The sequence below is a fragment of the Lissotriton vulgaris genome, unplaced genomic scaffold, assembly GCF_964263255.1.
Source record: "Lissotriton vulgaris unplaced genomic scaffold, aLisVul1.2 SCAFFOLD_504, whole genome shotgun sequence".
Taxonomy (NCBI): Eukaryota; Metazoa; Chordata; class Amphibia; order Caudata; family Salamandridae; genus Lissotriton; species Lissotriton vulgaris.
This window is the reverse complement of record NW_028244312.1, coordinates 577,203-596,064: the sequence shown is the minus strand read 5'-3', so window position 1 is coordinate 596,064 and position 18,862 is coordinate 577,203. Positions and strand designations below refer to the sequence as shown.

At 44.8% G+C, this 18,862-nt stretch overlaps 1 protein-coding gene across 1 annotated transcript in view; it reads right to left on the bottom strand.

The window, feature by feature from the left end:
• Nucleotides 1–18,862, bottom strand: part of LOC147668103 (uncharacterized) — a 414,401-nt gene that overhangs the window by 176,252 nt on the left and 219,287 nt on the right. Inside the window, exon 5 of the mRNA XM_086948782.1 lies at nt 7,847–7,945. Within this exon, the coding sequence (XP_086804908.1) occupies nt 7,847–7,945 (99 nt within the window). The remainder of the gene's footprint in view (nt 1–7,846; nt 7,946–18,862) is intronic.

Sequence of the window (18,862 nt, the reverse complement as noted above, 5' to 3'; positions counted from 1 at the left end):
TCGTTTGTCGCTTCCACACCCCGCCACCGCCCCTCCCCACCGTGCTTACCTGCATGGGCCACCACTGTGGGTTAAGGCAACTTTACCTACTTTATCCAGTCTCTTTGAGTGACTGCATAAACCGTTTGCAGCTTATTAACACCTGCCTAAAAATAGCGCCTTTCTCTTCAGTTAAAAATCTGGTTCCATTAGTGCCTTTTCATTTTACTTATTTTGTTTATGCTATCTTTAAAAAGCAGCTGTTTATTTTGCCTTCTCTTTGGGCATCCACTTCAATGTAAATGTATTTACTGTCTCCTTTTCAAGGTTATAAAGTGTTTAGGTAACATTGCAGCATTTTAGCTGCTTAGTTTCGAGAGCTTGGCTAGCTGTTTATATATTATTTTCCTCTTTAGAATAATAATAACAATAATAAAATGCATGGCATAACTGAAAGGTTTATATATAAAATAAAATACTTGAAAAACAGCCACATCAAGGATTTTTTATTTTTAAATTGAGAATGTTTAACAGGAAGCTTTAGCTGTCCACGTTTAGATTTTATTTATGTCTCTTTGTGGCACTGTTGGAAATGGCCCTTTTTGCAGGGTTATCCCCAAATGTTTTGCTTCTTACTCCTTTACTTTTCCTGACCCGTGGTTGTTGGCAATAGGACTCTGGGCACTTTACCACTGCTGATCAGTGCTAAAGTGCATATGTAAATTGTTATTGTAATTGGATATCCATGATTGGCATATTTGTATTACCAGGAAGTCCCTAGTAAAGTGCACTGGGTGTGCCAGGGCTGGTGATTCAAATGCTACTAGTGGGCCTGCAGCACTGATTGTGCCACCCACATGAGTTGCCCTAAAATGGTGTCTCAGGCCTGCCACCGCAGTACCTGTGTGCAGTCTGTGAACTGCCATGTCAACCTGGCCAGTGTCCCCACTGGCCAGGCCTAAGCCTTCCCTATCTGTACACATGGGACACCCCTAGGGAAGGCCCAAGGTACCCCCTTGGGCAGGGTGCAGTGTATGTGAAAGGTAGAGCATGTACTAGTGCAGGTGTGACATACTCTGGTAGTGAATTACAGCCATTTTCGTTTTTCACTATTGTAAGGCTATCTTCCCCATGGACTATCATGGGGAATCCTGGCTACAGTGGCTACCAGCATATCTTCCCATAGGAGCAAGATAGGACATAAAAATCTGGTATCCTTGAACTCACAATTTAATAACACATCGTTTAAGAAGGATGGTTTTTAGATCCTGTGTTTGAAAACAGCACTTTTAGAAAGTGGCTGTTTTCTTGTCTGACCTTCCTGTGTGCCTTGGCCTGTTTGTGAATTGACTGTCTGGTTTGTGAGTGACAGGGCTGGGGGATTCCAGGAGGCAGAATGAGTATGCCCAGTGGTGAATAGAGAGATCTGCATCTAGATGGGAGGGAGGAGTTGCACCTGGGACCTGAATTGGACTGTGCCTGCCCCCCACCGTGCTGGCTCCACCCCCTGTGGTGCGTCTGATGTCTCTTCTCTGTACTGTGAAAGGAGAGAAGGAATCATGTCAACAAAGTGCTCCAGGGCTGTGCTTTCCATCCACAATGCTGGCTCCACCTCCTGTGGGGCGTCTGCTGTTTCTGCCCTGCACTCTGAAAGGAAAGGAGAAGCCAGGAAAACAAAGTGCTCAAGGAACACACAGAACTGGTTCAGTCCAGGCTCAGAGCCCTCCTGCACAAAGAAAACAAAGACTTTTTGGGGTAAGGTACAGGACCCCTGACAACAGAAAATTAGATAATCCTGGAATCAAGAAGGAACCTCTGCCAAGGAGAAAGCTGGAAAACTGAAGGAAGACTGTCCTGCTGTATGCTGTGACTGACCTGCAGGTGATTTGCTGCCAAGGAGAGGGGAAGGACTTTGCTTTGTGCTGTGTCCCCTTGCTTGAAGGAATCTCCAAGGGCCTGAGAAGAGCTGGCTCCCTGTTCAGAAGTCCCAGGAACAAAAGGACTTCACCCCCAGCTTCCCTGAACTCTACTGAGAGAGTTCTCGCATTCCTAGAGTGCTTGGGCCAGCTGTGGTGCCTCTGGAAGTTGTACCTATTGTTGGGAAGCTGGAAACCAAGATTTTAAGAACTTTCTGCAAAGTTTCACGCATTGCTCGCTTGCGGAGCGCATTCCGTCAGTGCGAGGAAATTCCCGCCGCCGCGAAGGTCGAGATCGTCGTAGCGCCTGTTGCCGCTGCCAGAGTCGTCGCATCCTTCACTTGCGGGACGCACCAGTCCGGTGCCGGAAGATTACCATTGCTGCGAGTATTCTCGCAGAGCCTTTCGTCACTGGGTGAGATCGTTGCACCGCTTGCTTGTGGACCGCATCATGTCACTGCGAGAGTCGTCGCAGAGCCATCGCATCGAGGGGCCGCGAGAGGAATAGATTGCTGCTGAGCCGCGCATCGTCGTCACACAGGAGATCATCGCCATCCCGAAGATCCTCGCATCGTACCTTTTGCGAGCCGCTTCCACCGAAACCTGCGCACCGGAATCCACGCAAGGTATCGCATCCCTCCCCATACAGACCGGAGTCAATCAATCAATCAATCAGGAGTTTGTTAAAGCGCGACTACTCACCCGTAAGGGTCTCAAGGCACTAGGGGTGAGGGGGTGGGGGGGTGCAGGTTCCATTCCATCAAGGAGGGGGTCTGTCGAAGAGCCAGGTTTTGAGGTTTCTTGCGAAGATGGGGAGCGATGTTGTCTGTCCGAGGTGGAGCGGAACGGCGTTCCATGCTTTGGCCGCGAGGAAGGAGAAGGAGCGGCCTCCCGATCTGGTCTTTCTGGTGCGGGGGACCACAGCGTAGGAAAGCTGGGCTGATCGTAGGGTCCTTTGGGGTGCGTGGAATTTGAGTCGGCTGTTCAGGTATGCTGGTCCGGTGCCGTGGAGGGCCTTGTGTGTGTGGGTGAGCGTCTTAAAGGTGATTCTCGCCTCGACGGGGAGCCAGTGGAGTGTGCGCAGGTGCTGGGAGATGTGGCAGTGTTTTGGCAGGTTGAGGACCAGTCTTGCGTCGGCATTCTGGATGTTCTGTAGCTTGCGGATGAGGTTTTTGTTTATTCCGGCGTAGAGTGTGCTGCCATAGTCGAGTCTGCTGGTGACCAGGGCGTGAGTGACTGTCTTTCAGTGTTCGAGGGGGATCCATTTGAAGGTCCTACGAAGGAGGCGGAGGGTGTGGAAGCAGGAAGATGAGACAGAGTTGATCTGGTGGTCCATTTTGAGCTCGGAGTCCAGGATGATTCCCAGGTTGCGTGCGTGGTCTGTGGGGGTTGGCGGGTTTCCGAGGGCGGTGGGCCACCAGGTGTCGCTCCAGGCGTCGGGGTTTGGGCCCATGATGAGTACTTCTGTTTTGTTGGTGTTTAGTTGTAGGCAGCTGTTTTTCATCCATTTGGCGACGGCTTCCATGCCTTCTCGAAAGTTGCATCTGGCGGTGTTGGGCTCGTTGGATAGGGAGAGGATGAGCTGGGTGTCGTCTGCATATGACACGATGTTGAGTCCGTAGGTTCTGACGATGGGGGCAAGTGGAGCCATGTAGACGTTGAAGAGCGTCGGGCTGAGGGAGGAGCCCAGGGGGACTCCGCAGGTGATAGGTGTGGGGTCTGAGAGGAAAGGGGGGAGTCTGACCCGCTGCATCCTGCCGGAGAGGAAGGAGCAGATCCAGTCGAGGGCCTTGTCCTGGATTCCTGCATTGTAGAGTCTGCGTATTAGGGTGCGGTGGGAGACTGTGTCGAACGCCGCTGATAGGTCGAGGAGGATGAGGGCTACTGTTTCTCTTTTGTCCAGTAAGGTGCGGATGTCGTCTGTTGCGGCGAGGAGGGCGGTTTCCGTACTGTGGTTTTTTCTGAAGCCGGATTGGGAGTAGTCGAGGATGTTGTGTTCTTCATTGAATGTGGCGAGTTGGCTGTTGATGGCTTTCTCGATGACTTTCGCTGGGAACGGGAGCAGGGAGATGGGTCTGTAGTTTTTAAGGTCGGTGGGGTCCGCTGAGGGTTTCTTTAGGAGGGGGTTGACCTCAGCGTGTTTCCAGTCGTTGGGGAACGAGGCGGTCGCCAGGGAGCGGTTGATGGTTTGGCGGAGCATGGGTGCGATGGTGTTGGCGGCTCTGTTGAAGATGTGGTGGGGGCAGGGGTCCGTGGGGGCCCCTGAGTGGATTGACTTCATTGTCATCAGTGTGTCTTCGGTGGTGAGGGCTGTCCAGTCATCAATCGCTGGTTTCCGGGTGTCGGGGGTGGTTGGTGAGGGTTCAGTGTGTTGGTTGTCTTCGTCAAAGTTGTCGTAGATGCTCTTGATTTTGTGGTGGAAAAAGATGCTGAGTTTGTCGCAGAGGTCTTGTGTGGGAGGGATGTCGGTAGACTCGCTGGTGGGTTGGGCGAACTCCTTGATTATGCTGAAGAGTTCCTTGCTGTAGTGTGCGTGGGTGGAGATTCTGTCTTCAATCGCTTTTTTCCTCGTTTCTCTGATGAGTTGATGGTGGGCGTTGGTGGCGGCTCTGAAGTTGTTGTGGGCTTCTATGGATTTGGTGTTTCTCCAGGCCTTTTCGAGGCGGCCGCATGTGCGCCTGGACTCTCGAAGTTCGGTGGTATACCATCTGGCTTTCTTGGCACGGGTATTGTTGTTTTTCTTAAGGGGGGCTATGGTGTTGGTGCTGTCCGAGATCCATCTATGCAGGGTTCGGGCTGCGGTGTTGGGGTCATCGTTTTCCGCGATGGTTGGGGTGGAGTTGTTGAGTGAGGAGGTGAGCTGGTGAGCTGGTCATACGTGATTTTGGTCCAGTTTCTTTGTGGAAGCAGGTGCTGGTGTCTGTGGATGGTGGGTGTTCTGAAGGTGAAGTGGACGCAACGATGGTCGGTCCATGGGAGTTCGGTGGTGTGGCTGAAGGTGAGGGAGTTTCCTGTAGTGAAGAGGGGGTCGAGGGTGTGTCCTGCTGAGTGCGTGGGCTCGGTCACGATCTGGCGGAGTCCAATGTTGTGGAGGTTGTCCAGGAGGGATGTGGTGTTGGGGTCCAGTTGATTGTCGAGGTGGAAGTTGAGGTCTCCCAGCAGGGTGTAGTTGGTGGATGCGATGGCCTGCGGGGAGATAATGTCCGTGATGGAGTTGGCGAAGGGTCCGCGGGGTCCAGGGGGTCGGTAGATGAGGGTTCCTCGGAGGGCGGCGGTGGGGCTGGCCAGTATCTTGAAGTGAAGGTGTTCCATCAGTTCTGTGGACTCGTCAGGGAGTGTGCTCGGGCGGAGGCTGGATTTGTGGACGATGGCGATTCCTCCTCCTGGGTGGATGGGGCCGTCCTTCCTCGAGATCTTGTATCCTTGGGGGTTGGCAATGGCGATGTCCGGTCCCGAGGTGGTGTTGGTCCAGGTTTCGGTGAAGAATGCTACGTCTGGGGTTGTGCTGTCGAGGAGGTCCCAGATTTCTGTGGCGTGTTTGTGGAGGGATCGGACGTTGAGGAGGATGCATTGCAGGGTCTTCGGTTCTGTTGTGTTCTTGTGGGCGGGTTGTGCTGGATCCGTGTTCTTGGCGGTGCTGCAGGTGTGCCGGCAGCAGTGACAGCTGAAGGGTCCATGGGTGTCGGCTGGTGATGCTAGCTTGCAGTTGTTGTTGCAGCCTGGGTTGAGTGCGTGGAGTGCTGCTGGGTCGTAGCGTTGGCGGGGCAGAGGTCCAGGGTTCCTGGTGCTGGTCGCGGACGGGTCGCAGACGGGCGCAGACGTGCTTGCCTTTGACGCGCCTTCGGTGCACCAGCGGCGCGCCCGCAGTGGCCGCAATTAAGTAGGGGTCGGGGAGGGCTGGACAGCTGGGAGGCGGGAGCGGGGAGGGGAGCTGGATTGGGCCGGTTGTGCTGGGGGGAGGGGCCGCGGGGGCAGCAGCGGCGGGGAAAGGTAAAGGGAGGAAAGAAGGGATAAAGAAAAAAGGGAAAATAAGCAGAAATAAGGCACAAAAGAGCAGAGATGCAGAAAAGAGCAGAAAGGTGAAAGATAGAAAGGGTAAAAAAACGAGTGAAAACGAGTGAAGGAGCAGAGGGAGAGAAAGGGAAAATGGGCAGAAATAAGGCACAAAAGAGCAGAGGTGCAGAAAGGTGAAAGATAGAAAGGGGAAAAAACGAGTGAAAACGAGTGAAGGAGCAGAGGGAGAGAAAGGGAGAATGGGCAGAAATAAGGCGCAAAAGAGCAGAGGTGCAGAAAGGTGAAAGATAGAAAAGGGAGAAAAACGAGTGAAGGAGCAGAAAGAAAGAAAGGAGACAGAGGTCCACTGGACCACCAGGGATGAGGCGCAGGGAAACCTGCGGGTGGACGAGGGCCTCGATCACAAACACTCAAGAGTGCAGGGGCAGGGGCACCTCACTTAATGGTGGAGCTGCGAGGGTGGGAGAGCAATTTCACTGACAATGAGTCAGTGATCTTGCTCGCCTGTCCCCGCAGTGGCCGCCATTAAGTAGGGGTCGGGGAGGGCTGGACAGCTGGGAGGCGGGAGCGGGGAGGGGAGCTGGATTGGGCCGGTCGTGCTGGGGGGGGGAGGGGCCGCGAGGGCAGCAGCGGCGGGGAAAGGTAAAGGGAGGAAAGAAGGGATAAAGAAAAAAGGGAAAATAAGCAGAAATAGGGCACAAAAGAGCAGAGATGCAGAAAAGAGCAGAAAGGTGAGAGATAGAAAGGGTAAAAAAACGAGTGAAAACGAGTGAAGGAGAAGAGGGAGAGAAAGGGAGAATGGGCAGAAATAAGGCGCAAAAGAGCAGAGGTGCAGAAAGGTGAAAGATAGAAAGGGGAGAAAAACAAGTGAAGGAGCAGAAAGAAAGAAAGGAGACAGAGGTCGACTGGACCACCAGGGATGAGGCGCAGGGAAACCTGCGGGTAGAGGAGGGCCTCGATCACAAACACTCAAGAGTGCAGGGGCAGGGGCACCTCACTTAATGGTGGAGCTGCGAGGGTGGGAGAGCAATTTCACCGACAATGAGTCAGTGGTCTTGCTCCACCGCAACACGCCCGCTGCATCCAGCTGGGTTGTCGCATCACCTCCCCAGGGTCTCAGGAGTGACGCATCGCTTGCTTTTCAACGCTGCAGCTTTCACTTGGAACATTTGTTGCATCTAAAGGTACTGTTGGTTAAAACGTGACGCAACTGTGGATTATTTTAACGCAACCTTAAGAACACTTTCGAAACCATATTCTTGAACTTTGTATGTTGGATTTTTGTCGTTTTGGTGTTGTTTATTTTAGAGTAAATACGTTTATTTTTCTAAACTGTTGTGGAGTCCATTTGTGGTGTTTTCACTGTGTTACTGTGAGTTTTGGTACAAATACTTTACACATTGCCTTTGCTAAGCCTGTCTTCCATATTTCTGCGAGATATGGGAGTCTCAGGAGCCCCTGACCACATTCCGCAAGGGTGGATGGGCATCATTTTGTACCAGGCCTTTGCATTAGGGTGAGCCTTCCCCAATGCATGCTCAGCAGACATTGCTGGTAAAGGTGATGCCAAGACTTGTACAAGTTGATTCCGAAGGGACAGTTTTGATGCTTATCAGGAAACCTTGCTGAGACAGTTATAGAATGTAGATCAACATTGACTTGTGCGAGAGGGAAGTGTGTGTGTTCGTGCATGTGTATGCCTGTGCATGTGCATGTGTATGTGTGTTTTTGGTTCTCTGGATGGATTAATAATACACTGGTGGTGACTGAGAGAATGCTACCTGGTTGTGAAGCTGAGTTTACCTTACATGTACCTGCTGTTGCTGGGAAGTGAAATTAAAATGTCCAATATTCTTGGGGGATATTTCTGCTATTTTTTGTTTATTCATCAACAAAAATCTCCTCAATTAAATATTTCTGTGAAATTATTCACTTACTCCAAATGCCGGATCCCACCACAGCCAGGACTAGTAGGACACTAAGCAAGACAATTATCCATAGAGTTGGTCCCTGGAATCGGGGACTTCGTGCGTCAGCTGGAAAATACAATGAGCAAATATTCCATTAATCATCCTAATAATTCACAATTCTGCATAATTTCAATCATTGTGAGTACATTTTCAAGCAATGAAGATCTGGAGAACTCCAGCTACAGTCAGAGATGTTGGGTCACTCATCACTTTGCCACACTTGTATTACCGCTTGCCCAGATACTCCCAGCTGCTCGCAAAGGCTATAGTCTGAACTATTGTCAAATCTCTCCTAAAATTAGTCAACGGATCTTGTAAAACCTAGACTCCTTGTTCAGTGTCATGTAGTTTCAAGAGTTGCATATGATAATCCATCTGCTGCAAGATATGTGTATTGTTCATTCCATTGTTCCAGTGCACGTTTTTTCCTAGATCCCATAAACAAATTAATTTATCAACGAGGTGCGTCACCCTTGTGCCATGCTACTACTGAGTCAGATTTGCTTGTCCCTGTGTGGCTTGATAAATCTAGAGTAACGCAACACTGAGCAAATTGCTGCATTATGTTCCTCTGCCCCAGGGAAGCATTCCAGTGGTGTAGTGTGGATGTTCCATTTCATCCACCCACTGATTTCACCACATTCCTTGATTTACTACCACTGGTGGACCTGGGAAAGCAGCAAAATGCTACCCCTCCTCAGGGGAGGTGTAACAAGAAGAAATATCTTTCCCTCTCATTTTGCCTAGTTTTATGGATGAAACAGTCTGCAGCACACAGAGTAAAAGGAAAATGCCTCAGAGGATTTTTTAGGTGCAGGAAGGTGTCCCACAAAAACAATTCCGTCTGCAACGCAGGCACCCATGCACCATGGTGCAAGGGAGCTTGTGTTGGCGCTAGCCTGCCAAAAGGGTGCCAGCACAGAGGAAAAGGCAGGAATGCTCCGTATTGATAATAATAATAATAATAATTTTTTGGCATGATTAATTGAAATCCTACAAATCAAGAGACACCAATACTCAATTACTAAAACATATCAACACAAGAGAATTCAGAAAATACATTAAAAACACAAACTCAAATCATCGTTATTACAATGCAGTATTACTAATATTAAAATAACAATTATTTACAGTTATACGTTTTTTACTTTTGTGCAATTTCCCATATGCAAATGTTGCTCTGACAGTCAGTAACTTCCAATCCTAATACGCTTTAGCCTTATTGCCTTAAATATGTCACATTCCTTCCCTTTTCCTGTCACTCAGTGCAGCACAGCAAGGTGACTTACTGCTCTGCGTGGTTTTTATAAATAGGCCCCTCAGTCCTGAGTTTGCTTGTCACTCCGACTCAGGCACAAGTAGGTTTTCAGTCGAATCGTCTCACGCCTTGTTCGAATTTCCCACTGACCTGGTGGGTTTTTTATTGGAGAAGTTTCCTAAATAACACTGGAAACATTTGTGGTAAAACTCCAGATGCTTTGCCAGTCAGAACAGTGGAAAGCTTGCAGTATTACTGTGTTGACTCCTGTTCTAATCAGTGGAACACCTTCACAGGAATATTGTATCAGGATCAAAACAAAACCTGCAGAATTGGTATTTATCCAGAGGTTATTACCACATCCAAAAAATGACTAGTTTGGACCAGATTTTTTCTTTGATCGAAAAATCTAGAAATTGAATATGCAGTCAGAAATGTTTTCTTAGTTAAAACTAACTAGTCTGTCAACCTGTGTGTTCGACGTGGTGCAAAAATATCAGTCGGATATTTGTCGGCACCCTGTCCTTTTGCTGAGCCAGTTATCAAAAGCCTGAACTCTGATTAGCTTTTGAAGTCCACTAACCTTGTATGTACATAGCAGAGACCACAGGCGAGTTCATGAAAGTCTTTAAAGACATTGCAAGCTTGTCTAGAGTGATTTTATTTTTGGGCCATTTTCAACATCTACCAAAACAAAATTCCAGACCACTGCATGCTTCATCCATTGAAAGTTTAGCCGAGAGGATTTTCAAACTAGTTTTTCAAAGTTTTATTGTGTAATGCCATTATTTTTTTATAACTATTTTTATTATATATATAATCAATAATAAATACATGAGAAGATTCATCCTTGAAAAACAACCAGATAAAAAGGAGCTGAGGACCCATGTCCACCCAACGGTATCGGTTATCAATTTGTCCTAAATTCATGTAAGTTTGTTGAATATTATCAAGACAACATTCAAACATATTATTTTACATGTTTCATCAAAATGCCCTAACCCTTATTCTTTCAAGCACATCAGGACAGCCCCCACCGTTTAATAAAGTGCCAAAATAGTGCATCCCAGCTTCCCCCAAATCACCACATATAATACAGAATAACTTATTCAAATCATGTTTCATCTTGATCTATCTCTATATCCATTTTCCAATGATGAATTGGTGCCCAAACACGGGGGCCTATTAGGATGACCCGCCCGTCATCCTACCGGGGAATGGGACCGCCTGCCATAAGGGCGGGGGTGTTGTGGATGTGCCCGCCACAGTGGCGGCACATCCTGCATTTTTAGCATTGTGGAGGTCGGTGCTCTCAGCACTGCCCGCCACAATGCTAAAAATGCATTACAGCATTTGCATAAACAAAGCGGCAGGCACTGCGCGGTGCCTACCGCTTTGCTTATGCAAATGAAGGGGGGTACCACAGGTACCCCCCGTGTGCACCCCCACCTCTCCTTCACTCTGGGGGTCCGCAGGGGGCCCCCAGAGTGAAGACCGCATGCCTTTCCGTGGCAGCATCGCCGCCACGGAAAGGCATCCGATTTGGGCCATCCTAATGTGGCTGGCGGTGTCTATTAGACACCGCCACCATATTAATCCTATTCCGCCCCGGGGTGGAAAAGCGGCGGATGGTCTTTCCGTCCGCCGCAGTCCCCCCACCATTCTTATATGGCTGGGGGGAATTCAGGACAGGATGGCGGTGGCTACCGCCAGCCTGACGGGGGCAATCCGCCCAACATCCTAATGGGCCCCACGGTTCCCAATTTTTCTGGCTCTCCAACCTTCCCGTTCGTAAATCACATTTTCAAGATCAAATATTGACAGTAGCCAAGCGAGCAATTTTTGAAAAGAGAGAGCCACTCTGTCTAGCCAGGCTAAAGAAATGCAGATACTGGCCCCAGCCATGGCCACAAACAAAAAATAATGATCTGCTCCAATAGTCCCTTCACTAGACACACCTAACACCATTAATTCTGGTATTAACATAACCTTTAGATTTAGGGAGCATTCCAAAATTTTTACAATAACCTTCTTTCAGATATCTAAGAGTAGACAGGTGGAAAACATGTATTATGTCCGTCTCTGTACTTTGACAAAGGGAGCACTGAACACCAACTGAACCCCACCATTTAGCAATTTTAGCTGGTGAGTGATAAAGATCAAAACACGTTTTATACTGTTGAGCCTGCAGCCCAGCCCAGCCCAAATGCGTACAGCCAGTTCCAGAGATTCTAAAATGTTCCCGCTATTTAAACCCAGTATCCCATCCCATTTGTCACTATGTTTCTCAAGGTCATCTTGCGATATTTGATTCAGACCCTAGTATAGCTGACTAATTGAGCACATTTCTTTATTTACCACCACATCCATAATAGTATCCTTAGGAAAGCCTCTTGGCCCATCAGTTTTTAGGTCTTGCCTATAGCGGCACTGCGCTTGCGCTGCTTGCTTTGCGAGGCATGCAGTGTTTACTCGAAGGGCTTCCGGAGACGCCTGCGTGACACAGTCTTTCGGTGTGTTTTGAAATAGAAAATAGAAAAAAAAAAATCCTGGTCTATGGTTGGGTTTCACTTTACCGGACTTGGTAAACATAACATCAATAAATGTGTTAATGCCATTAAAGGTATCTATGACCTGATCTGGATCATTATCATTGTTTAGGATAAGATTAATTTCACCTGTTAGTTCCTCGGATTTTTCCCCTTTCCATCTCACTCTTACCCCATTTGACCTATGTGGTTCGATGTTCAACACTGTTCTCCCTATGTGGGCTGTCCTGCCACCCCGGATAGCAATTTCTAAGATGATACAGTTATGATCGCTCAAAGAGGAGACTTCAATCCTGGGGGCCATACAATAAGGAGCAATATTAGAGGACACAATAAGGTGGTCAATTATAAAACTGGAGTTCCTACTTTTAAACGTAGGGACAATGTGTCCATTTTCATCCTTTGAGTAATTTAAAATTTCCAGGTCATAATCGCCCATAGGCAGGCTGTCAAATTGAAGGGTCCGGGTGTGAGCTGTGTCGGTGAGCCGCCAGCCGAGTTACTTCACCATTTTTTCTGTACAAAGGTGTCAATGAACACACCACATCACAAGGTTACCAGATGGCTTGATGTCATTGGGGACAACGTGGTCCAGTCATGCACTCTTCACCTCTGCACAACATTTTTTCAGGTGTTAGCTTTATTGTCAACTTGAAATAAACTCAAATTACAACCCCCAAAAGGCACTTTTTGGTGAAAAATGGTGCTCCTGATGGCATGGCATCCTGAACTCCCTGTTTGGTGTGCAAGTAGTTCATTTGGTCCTACTTAGCTCCCTTGTTTGCATTCTAGATGTTTTTCACATGCAAACTCTATACTACAGGTCCAAGAGTTAAGAGAGAAAACCACAAGGATGAGTCAGCCATTCGTCTGACCTGGGACAGATGTACTTTTCACACAAATCACTGACAGAATATCGAGGAGCAAAATATCGACCTACAATCGGAGACAAAATATCGTCGACCAGAATATCGAATTCCTATGTCCAAACAAGGTGAGTACAAAAATATCGAATCCAAAATATCGTAAATATTATGTTTGTAAAAATATTGAATTTTTTAAATGTCCTAAAAGTAATGTAAAATTAAAGAAATATTAAATATAATTAAGTAAAACATACTTAAAAATACTTAAATAACCTCACAATTAATAAACAATTAATGTAATTAAAAAAAGAAACATGCATTTTTTTTGTAATCCATATATACATTAACTTAATAATATTAAAAAGTATTCAATATTTTTAGCATAGGATAGCGGGAGGGTAAAAATTACTATTCCCACTCCAGTAAGTGCAAAAGTAGGGAAAGTGTTGGATAGCGTAGGGGTAAAAATTACTATTCCCACTCCAGTAAGTGCAAAAGTAGGGAAAGCGTTGGATAGCAGGAGCGTAAAAAATACTATTCCCACTCCAGTAAGTGTAACAGTAAGAAAAGCGTTGGAAAGGCTTGGATAGCGGGAGGGTAACAATTACTATTCCCACTCCAGTGAGTGCAACAGTAGGGAAAGTGTGGATAGAGTAGGGGTAAAAAATACTATTCCCACTCCAGTGAGTGTAACAGTAGGGAAAGTGTTGGATTCGGGAGGGTAAAAATTACTATGCCCTCTCCAGTGAGTGCAACAGTAGGGAAAGTAATGATGTAATATTTAAATAAAAATAAATAAATTATCGATACCAAATAAAAATTAATTACAAAATATGTAATAATTAATTAATTATAAATATCAATAAATTGTATTCATTAAAAATGAATTACCTATTAATAATTAATTAACAACACATTCATTTCCAATACCCTCAATTAATAAGTCATATAACATTTTACCAATTAATAATTAATTTACAGTAAATTAATTATCAATACATAACAATAATTTAAATAATTAATAAATGACAATTAAATTACTTTCCACCCTTTTCCCCTATAAACCCACAACCCGCTTCAAATAATTAATTAATACAGTTAATATAATTATCAATTAATCAATTAATAAAAATGAATTACCAATTAATACAAATGTATTACCAATTAATAATTAATTAACAATAAATTAATTATCAATAAAAATAAATAAAAATAAATAATTACTTAATTACAATTAAATTTCTTTCCACCCTATTCCCCTATAAACCCACAACCCGAACTCAAATGCAAAATTAAATAAAAAATAATTAATATTTCCTAAAAATTAATATTTAATGTACTATAATTAAATTACTTCCCACCCTACTCCCCTATAAGCCCACAACCCGCTACGGAATTAAATTATGAACACATTGAATAACACAAAATGAATTACTTTAGCAAAATGCAAACATACATTACAAAAATAATACATACTTTTAACACATATACTAACACTTAAAACACAAAAAAAAATGTATATTTTTAACAACTATATTATGACTGTCGATATTACTAACTTCGATATTATAAAAATAGACATTTCTTACCCTAATTTCGATATTGTTTACCACTATATTTTTGTAATTCGATATTATGTCCATTCGATATTTAAAACTCGATATTAAGGCAAATCGATATTAAAAATTCGATATTGTGACTGTTCACCTTTTCGCACGCTATTGATGCCTACCTTGTATGTAAGGTAGCGCTTAAAAACCAGAAAATCCAGTCAGTAGCCATTTGTTTAACCTACTGACCTATTTGCACTCATTTGTTTTTATCTCTTTGGAAGTGGACGGCTCCAGAATAAAGTGACGATTGCAGGAGGCAGGAGTTTTTCCATCCATACAGCGCGCGCCTGGAACTCCCTCCCATTCTCACTACGTTCTGAACCAAGTCTTCTTAGGTTCCGGAAACATCTGAAAACTTATCTATTTCCAGAATAATTGTAGCTCTTTCTGCTTTGTATTAGCAGCCTGCTCTAGGTCTCTATAAGCGCTGGGATGCCCCTGGGTAACCGTGCGCGGTACAAAATTCGTTAATAATAATAATAATAATAATAATTGCGTTCACTCTCCAATTTTAATAAGAGCACTTTTCTTTTTTCACAAATTTTTCCATGCACTGCTTTCAGTTACATATATACACCAGCCACTGACCTCTCGGGTCCTAGTACCATTGCAGTTAGCCATCTCACTACCATATCTTTGGAGGTGGTTACAACATGGACTCCCCACTCTGTGTAGGGTCCAGATGATGAAAGGGCGGTACAGGAAAAGTAACTGATGGATATTCACTGACACTGTGCAAATATCCGGTTGTATGCCTCACATTTAAGGCACACATAGAGTCATCAAGACACACATAGACACTTTTCCCTATAGACCCACAGTTATTTTTGTTGTAATACGTATCTTGATAAGGGGGCTGTAACTGTGCTAAGGCCATTAAATATTCCCTTGGACCCTCAACCCACCCGTTTGTTTTTGAAGCGCTCAAAAACCGCCATTTGGTAAACTGCATTGCCCAACCCAGTACTGCCTCATAGGAAATATGAAAAAAACAACAGGTGATGGACAGAATGCAGAACAATGTCATACATTCACCCCAGTACAGAAATCTGGGCCTAAATCCATCGTTTTTTTGCTCACCATGCCATTCCAGTTTGAACCCAGCCATATGCAAATCAGTCTTGACCCTGTGCCCCATGGGAACAGTGCAGCCCGAACTGCCAAGCCAGGTCCTCCCTGGACTGGAAACAAGCATCCAAGGACCGGTTTCGGGCTTTCAGCCCTCATCAGCCTGGATAGCTTGATTCCAGTGGCATGGAGAGCACGGGACTCACGTCTGAGCATACCCGTCTCACTCGGGGTGACAAATGCAAAAAACAACAGGTGATGGAAAGAATGCAGAACAATGTCATACATAGGAAATATGAGGCACAGGGACCTGGGGCAGTTTGCTTAAGATCCTACAGTTTCATCAAGAGGAGCAAAGTCCTTGGTTTCACAATCGAGAATTGCGATAGTTGTCGGAGTGCTGTGGCAAGTGTACGGTTGCGTCCTTGTGTTCTGCGGGCGCAATGTGGGGTGGCTGGGCTTTATAAACTGAACAGGGCAAGTCCCAAAAAATATGGGGGTTAACCAAGTTAGGCAGTATGTTAGTGACATCATAGGCGCGTGACAATGCATATGGCATCACCACCCATGACCTCGCAGGAAATTATATCACAAGAAGTGACGTCAGATCTTAAGACCTCACACATATGTTTTGCAGGTCTATCATGAGTACATATGAGCGCATTACATTATTTGACAAATGAGATTTTGCGATGGAGTTGAGCCAAAAAAGTGACATAACAAATCTTGCATTTTCAGTGCTATAACCACCGAAGGCCTTGATTTTATATTAAAAATAGAGCTTTGGACTATACCATTTCCTGCTGAAAGGCAACATTTCTCTCCATGTGTTCCCATACCTGGCGTGCCAAGCAGTTTGGTGCTTACTTTACCTCCAAGTTAAAGAACAGTAGATGTTTCATGACCCAGACTAATGTGCTGCATAGCTAAATACACATAAGTTCCCAAAGGCGAGACAGATTGCATTGCAAATGCTTGATTAGGTTGAGCATTCGATACCTCTTGTATATATTTTACTATATACTTATTATATTCTTATATGTGTATGTACTTTGTGGGCTCTGGAAATCAGCCCTAGGATTTGTCTGCTTCTGCTTAGGGACTTTTGTTTCTGTTCAACTGCCTCTATTTAACTTTCTTGATAGAAAACGACCAGCAGAGGTCAGTAAATTACCTGAATTGCTTTCTGCTGAGAGATTTTTTTTTCTTTTTCTGGCAACTTCTTCTATTTAACTTTCTTGATAGAAAACAACCAGCAGAGATAAGTAACATACCAGAATCACTTTAGCATTTTCTAGATTCCAGTCCATAGAAATTATCTTCCACAAGCACCCGTAGACAATATTTTTTCCCATACCTGGGGTGTCACGCAGTTTGGTGCTTACTTTCCTTCCATGTAAAAGAACAGTAGATGTTTCAGCACCCAGGATAATGTGCTCCATAGCTAAATACATATAAGGTCCCGAAGACGAGACCGATTGCATTGCAAATGCTTGTTTTTATAGCAAATTTTGTGTCTGTGCACACTTACAAAAATCTTCCCTGTCAACTCCATATTTACCTTGAACCTCCTCGAATAAAGGCTTTTGTCCCTGCAACATAGAGGTCTCACACCCATCTGACACCTAAATCTTCCAAGCATGACAATACTACATAATGGAAAATTCCTGGAAGTGCAGGGTTCCTTAGGAACTGGGTATGAAAATTCACTCTCCCAAAATCGATCTTTTATCTCAAAGAAGACCAAATCTCATTTGCTGCCCGAAGGGTTTTAAATCTAACTTTCTTGTAATAGCTTGATTCAATATGTCTAAGAAAACTATTTTTGACTTCTTGACCAAGAATTAGTTCATAGGCATCCAGCGTCCCATCGCTGTTCTATTGATCGTCAAGTCTCCCCCCACTAAGGAACACATACATTAGAGCACTGCAGACCAATAATACATCCTCAAGTTTGGAATATCCCATCCCACTCTCTCCCTGGGTTATAAATTGTAATGCCCTCCGCGTCTTTCCGTATGCCAAGATAAATATACAAATCATATCGTCCATTAATTTAAACAAGCGCTACTCTGTCGCCAGTGGTATCGCTCTAAATAACTAAACAATTTTGACAATGTTACAGCAACCTACTATAGACAGGTGTAAATCGTTCATTTTACCAAATTCCTGCTTCCCCTTCTGAATAACTGGGACAAGTTTCATCTCAATTATTAGATCCAACTGTGCTGTTTTGGTTACCCCCAAGATATATTGCGGAATTCGTTACCTTTCAATTATCTAGTTTTGCAAGCCTATTTACTTCTAATTGTGTTTTATTCTGATTTAACACATATCAAAATATTTTCCCAAATACCAAGCCTTCTTTTTCAATTTTCACCAATGCTAAACTAGGATCAGGGGATGCTACCACTAAAGCATCTGCATAGCCCATTATCTTTGTATTACACCCCTGAAAACACATAGGTTTCATTCATATATTTGGTCAATCTTCCGGTTCAGGGGATTGATAGAACATGCAAATAATAGCAGAGAACATAGACATCCCTGTGTTGTCCCCCTTTTAATCCACAACTGATCCGACTGCTCTCCATAAGTTGCAGCTGGGATGTAGGAGCATTATACATTGCCTGTATAGCATCAGTGAAACCCTCACCCACACCAAACCATTCCAATCCGGCCCATAAATAATCCCAGGAGAGCCTATCACACGCTTTTTCGGAATCCATAAAATTAGCGCCGTAGGGTCTACTGTGATACAGGCAGCATCAAATAATGTTATAACTCTTTCAATATGGTCTCTGTTCCTCTTCCTAGAAAGAAGCCATGTTGTCTGGGGGAGATCACCTTTCCTATAAGCTGACTCAACCGGTTGGCTAAAAGTTTCAAATATTTTAGCATCACTATTCATCGGTGTAATAGATCTATAACACCAGGGGTCCGTCGTTGGTTTCCCATTTTTTAAGAATACAGATATATTGGCCCTAGCCCATGACTTGGGAGCAGTTTTCCCCATTTGAAGCCGGCATAATGTATTAATTAGATTAGGGCCAAAAATAGTGATAAACACTTTATACAATTCAAGTGGGTTCCCATTGCTTTCCCAGAGTGGAGGTCCATAAGGGCCCTATATATTTCTTCCCCTGTAAATGAGGCCTCTAGGAAATCACAATCTTCAAGGGAGAACTTCTCTACCTGGACGGAATACAGATAGTTTCTTGTGTCTTCTTCATTAAACCGCCCCTTCTTTGCCATATTGTTTCTCATAAAATTCCAAAATTCTACACTGACTCCAGGTGAATCAATAACTAGATTTCTCATGCAGTTCTGAATCTCGGCGTTCTCACGCTGGATTATTTTCTGTCTCATCTGTAAATTTTAATAGATGCCCCACTCTCTCACTATACTCATGACATTCCTGTTGCCATGCGATAAACCTGTCCGCTGCTGATGCTGTTGACAAGTCACTAATAGCAGCTCGGTCTAGTGTAAGTTTATATTGAATGTTTTTGATATTTAAAACTGCTGCAATGGCACCTCTGAGCTCCTTCTCAATATCCTCCAAATCTTTATACTGCTTGCTCAAATGAAGTTGCTGTTTTTATGTTGCTTCAGGCTGAAACTAAGGT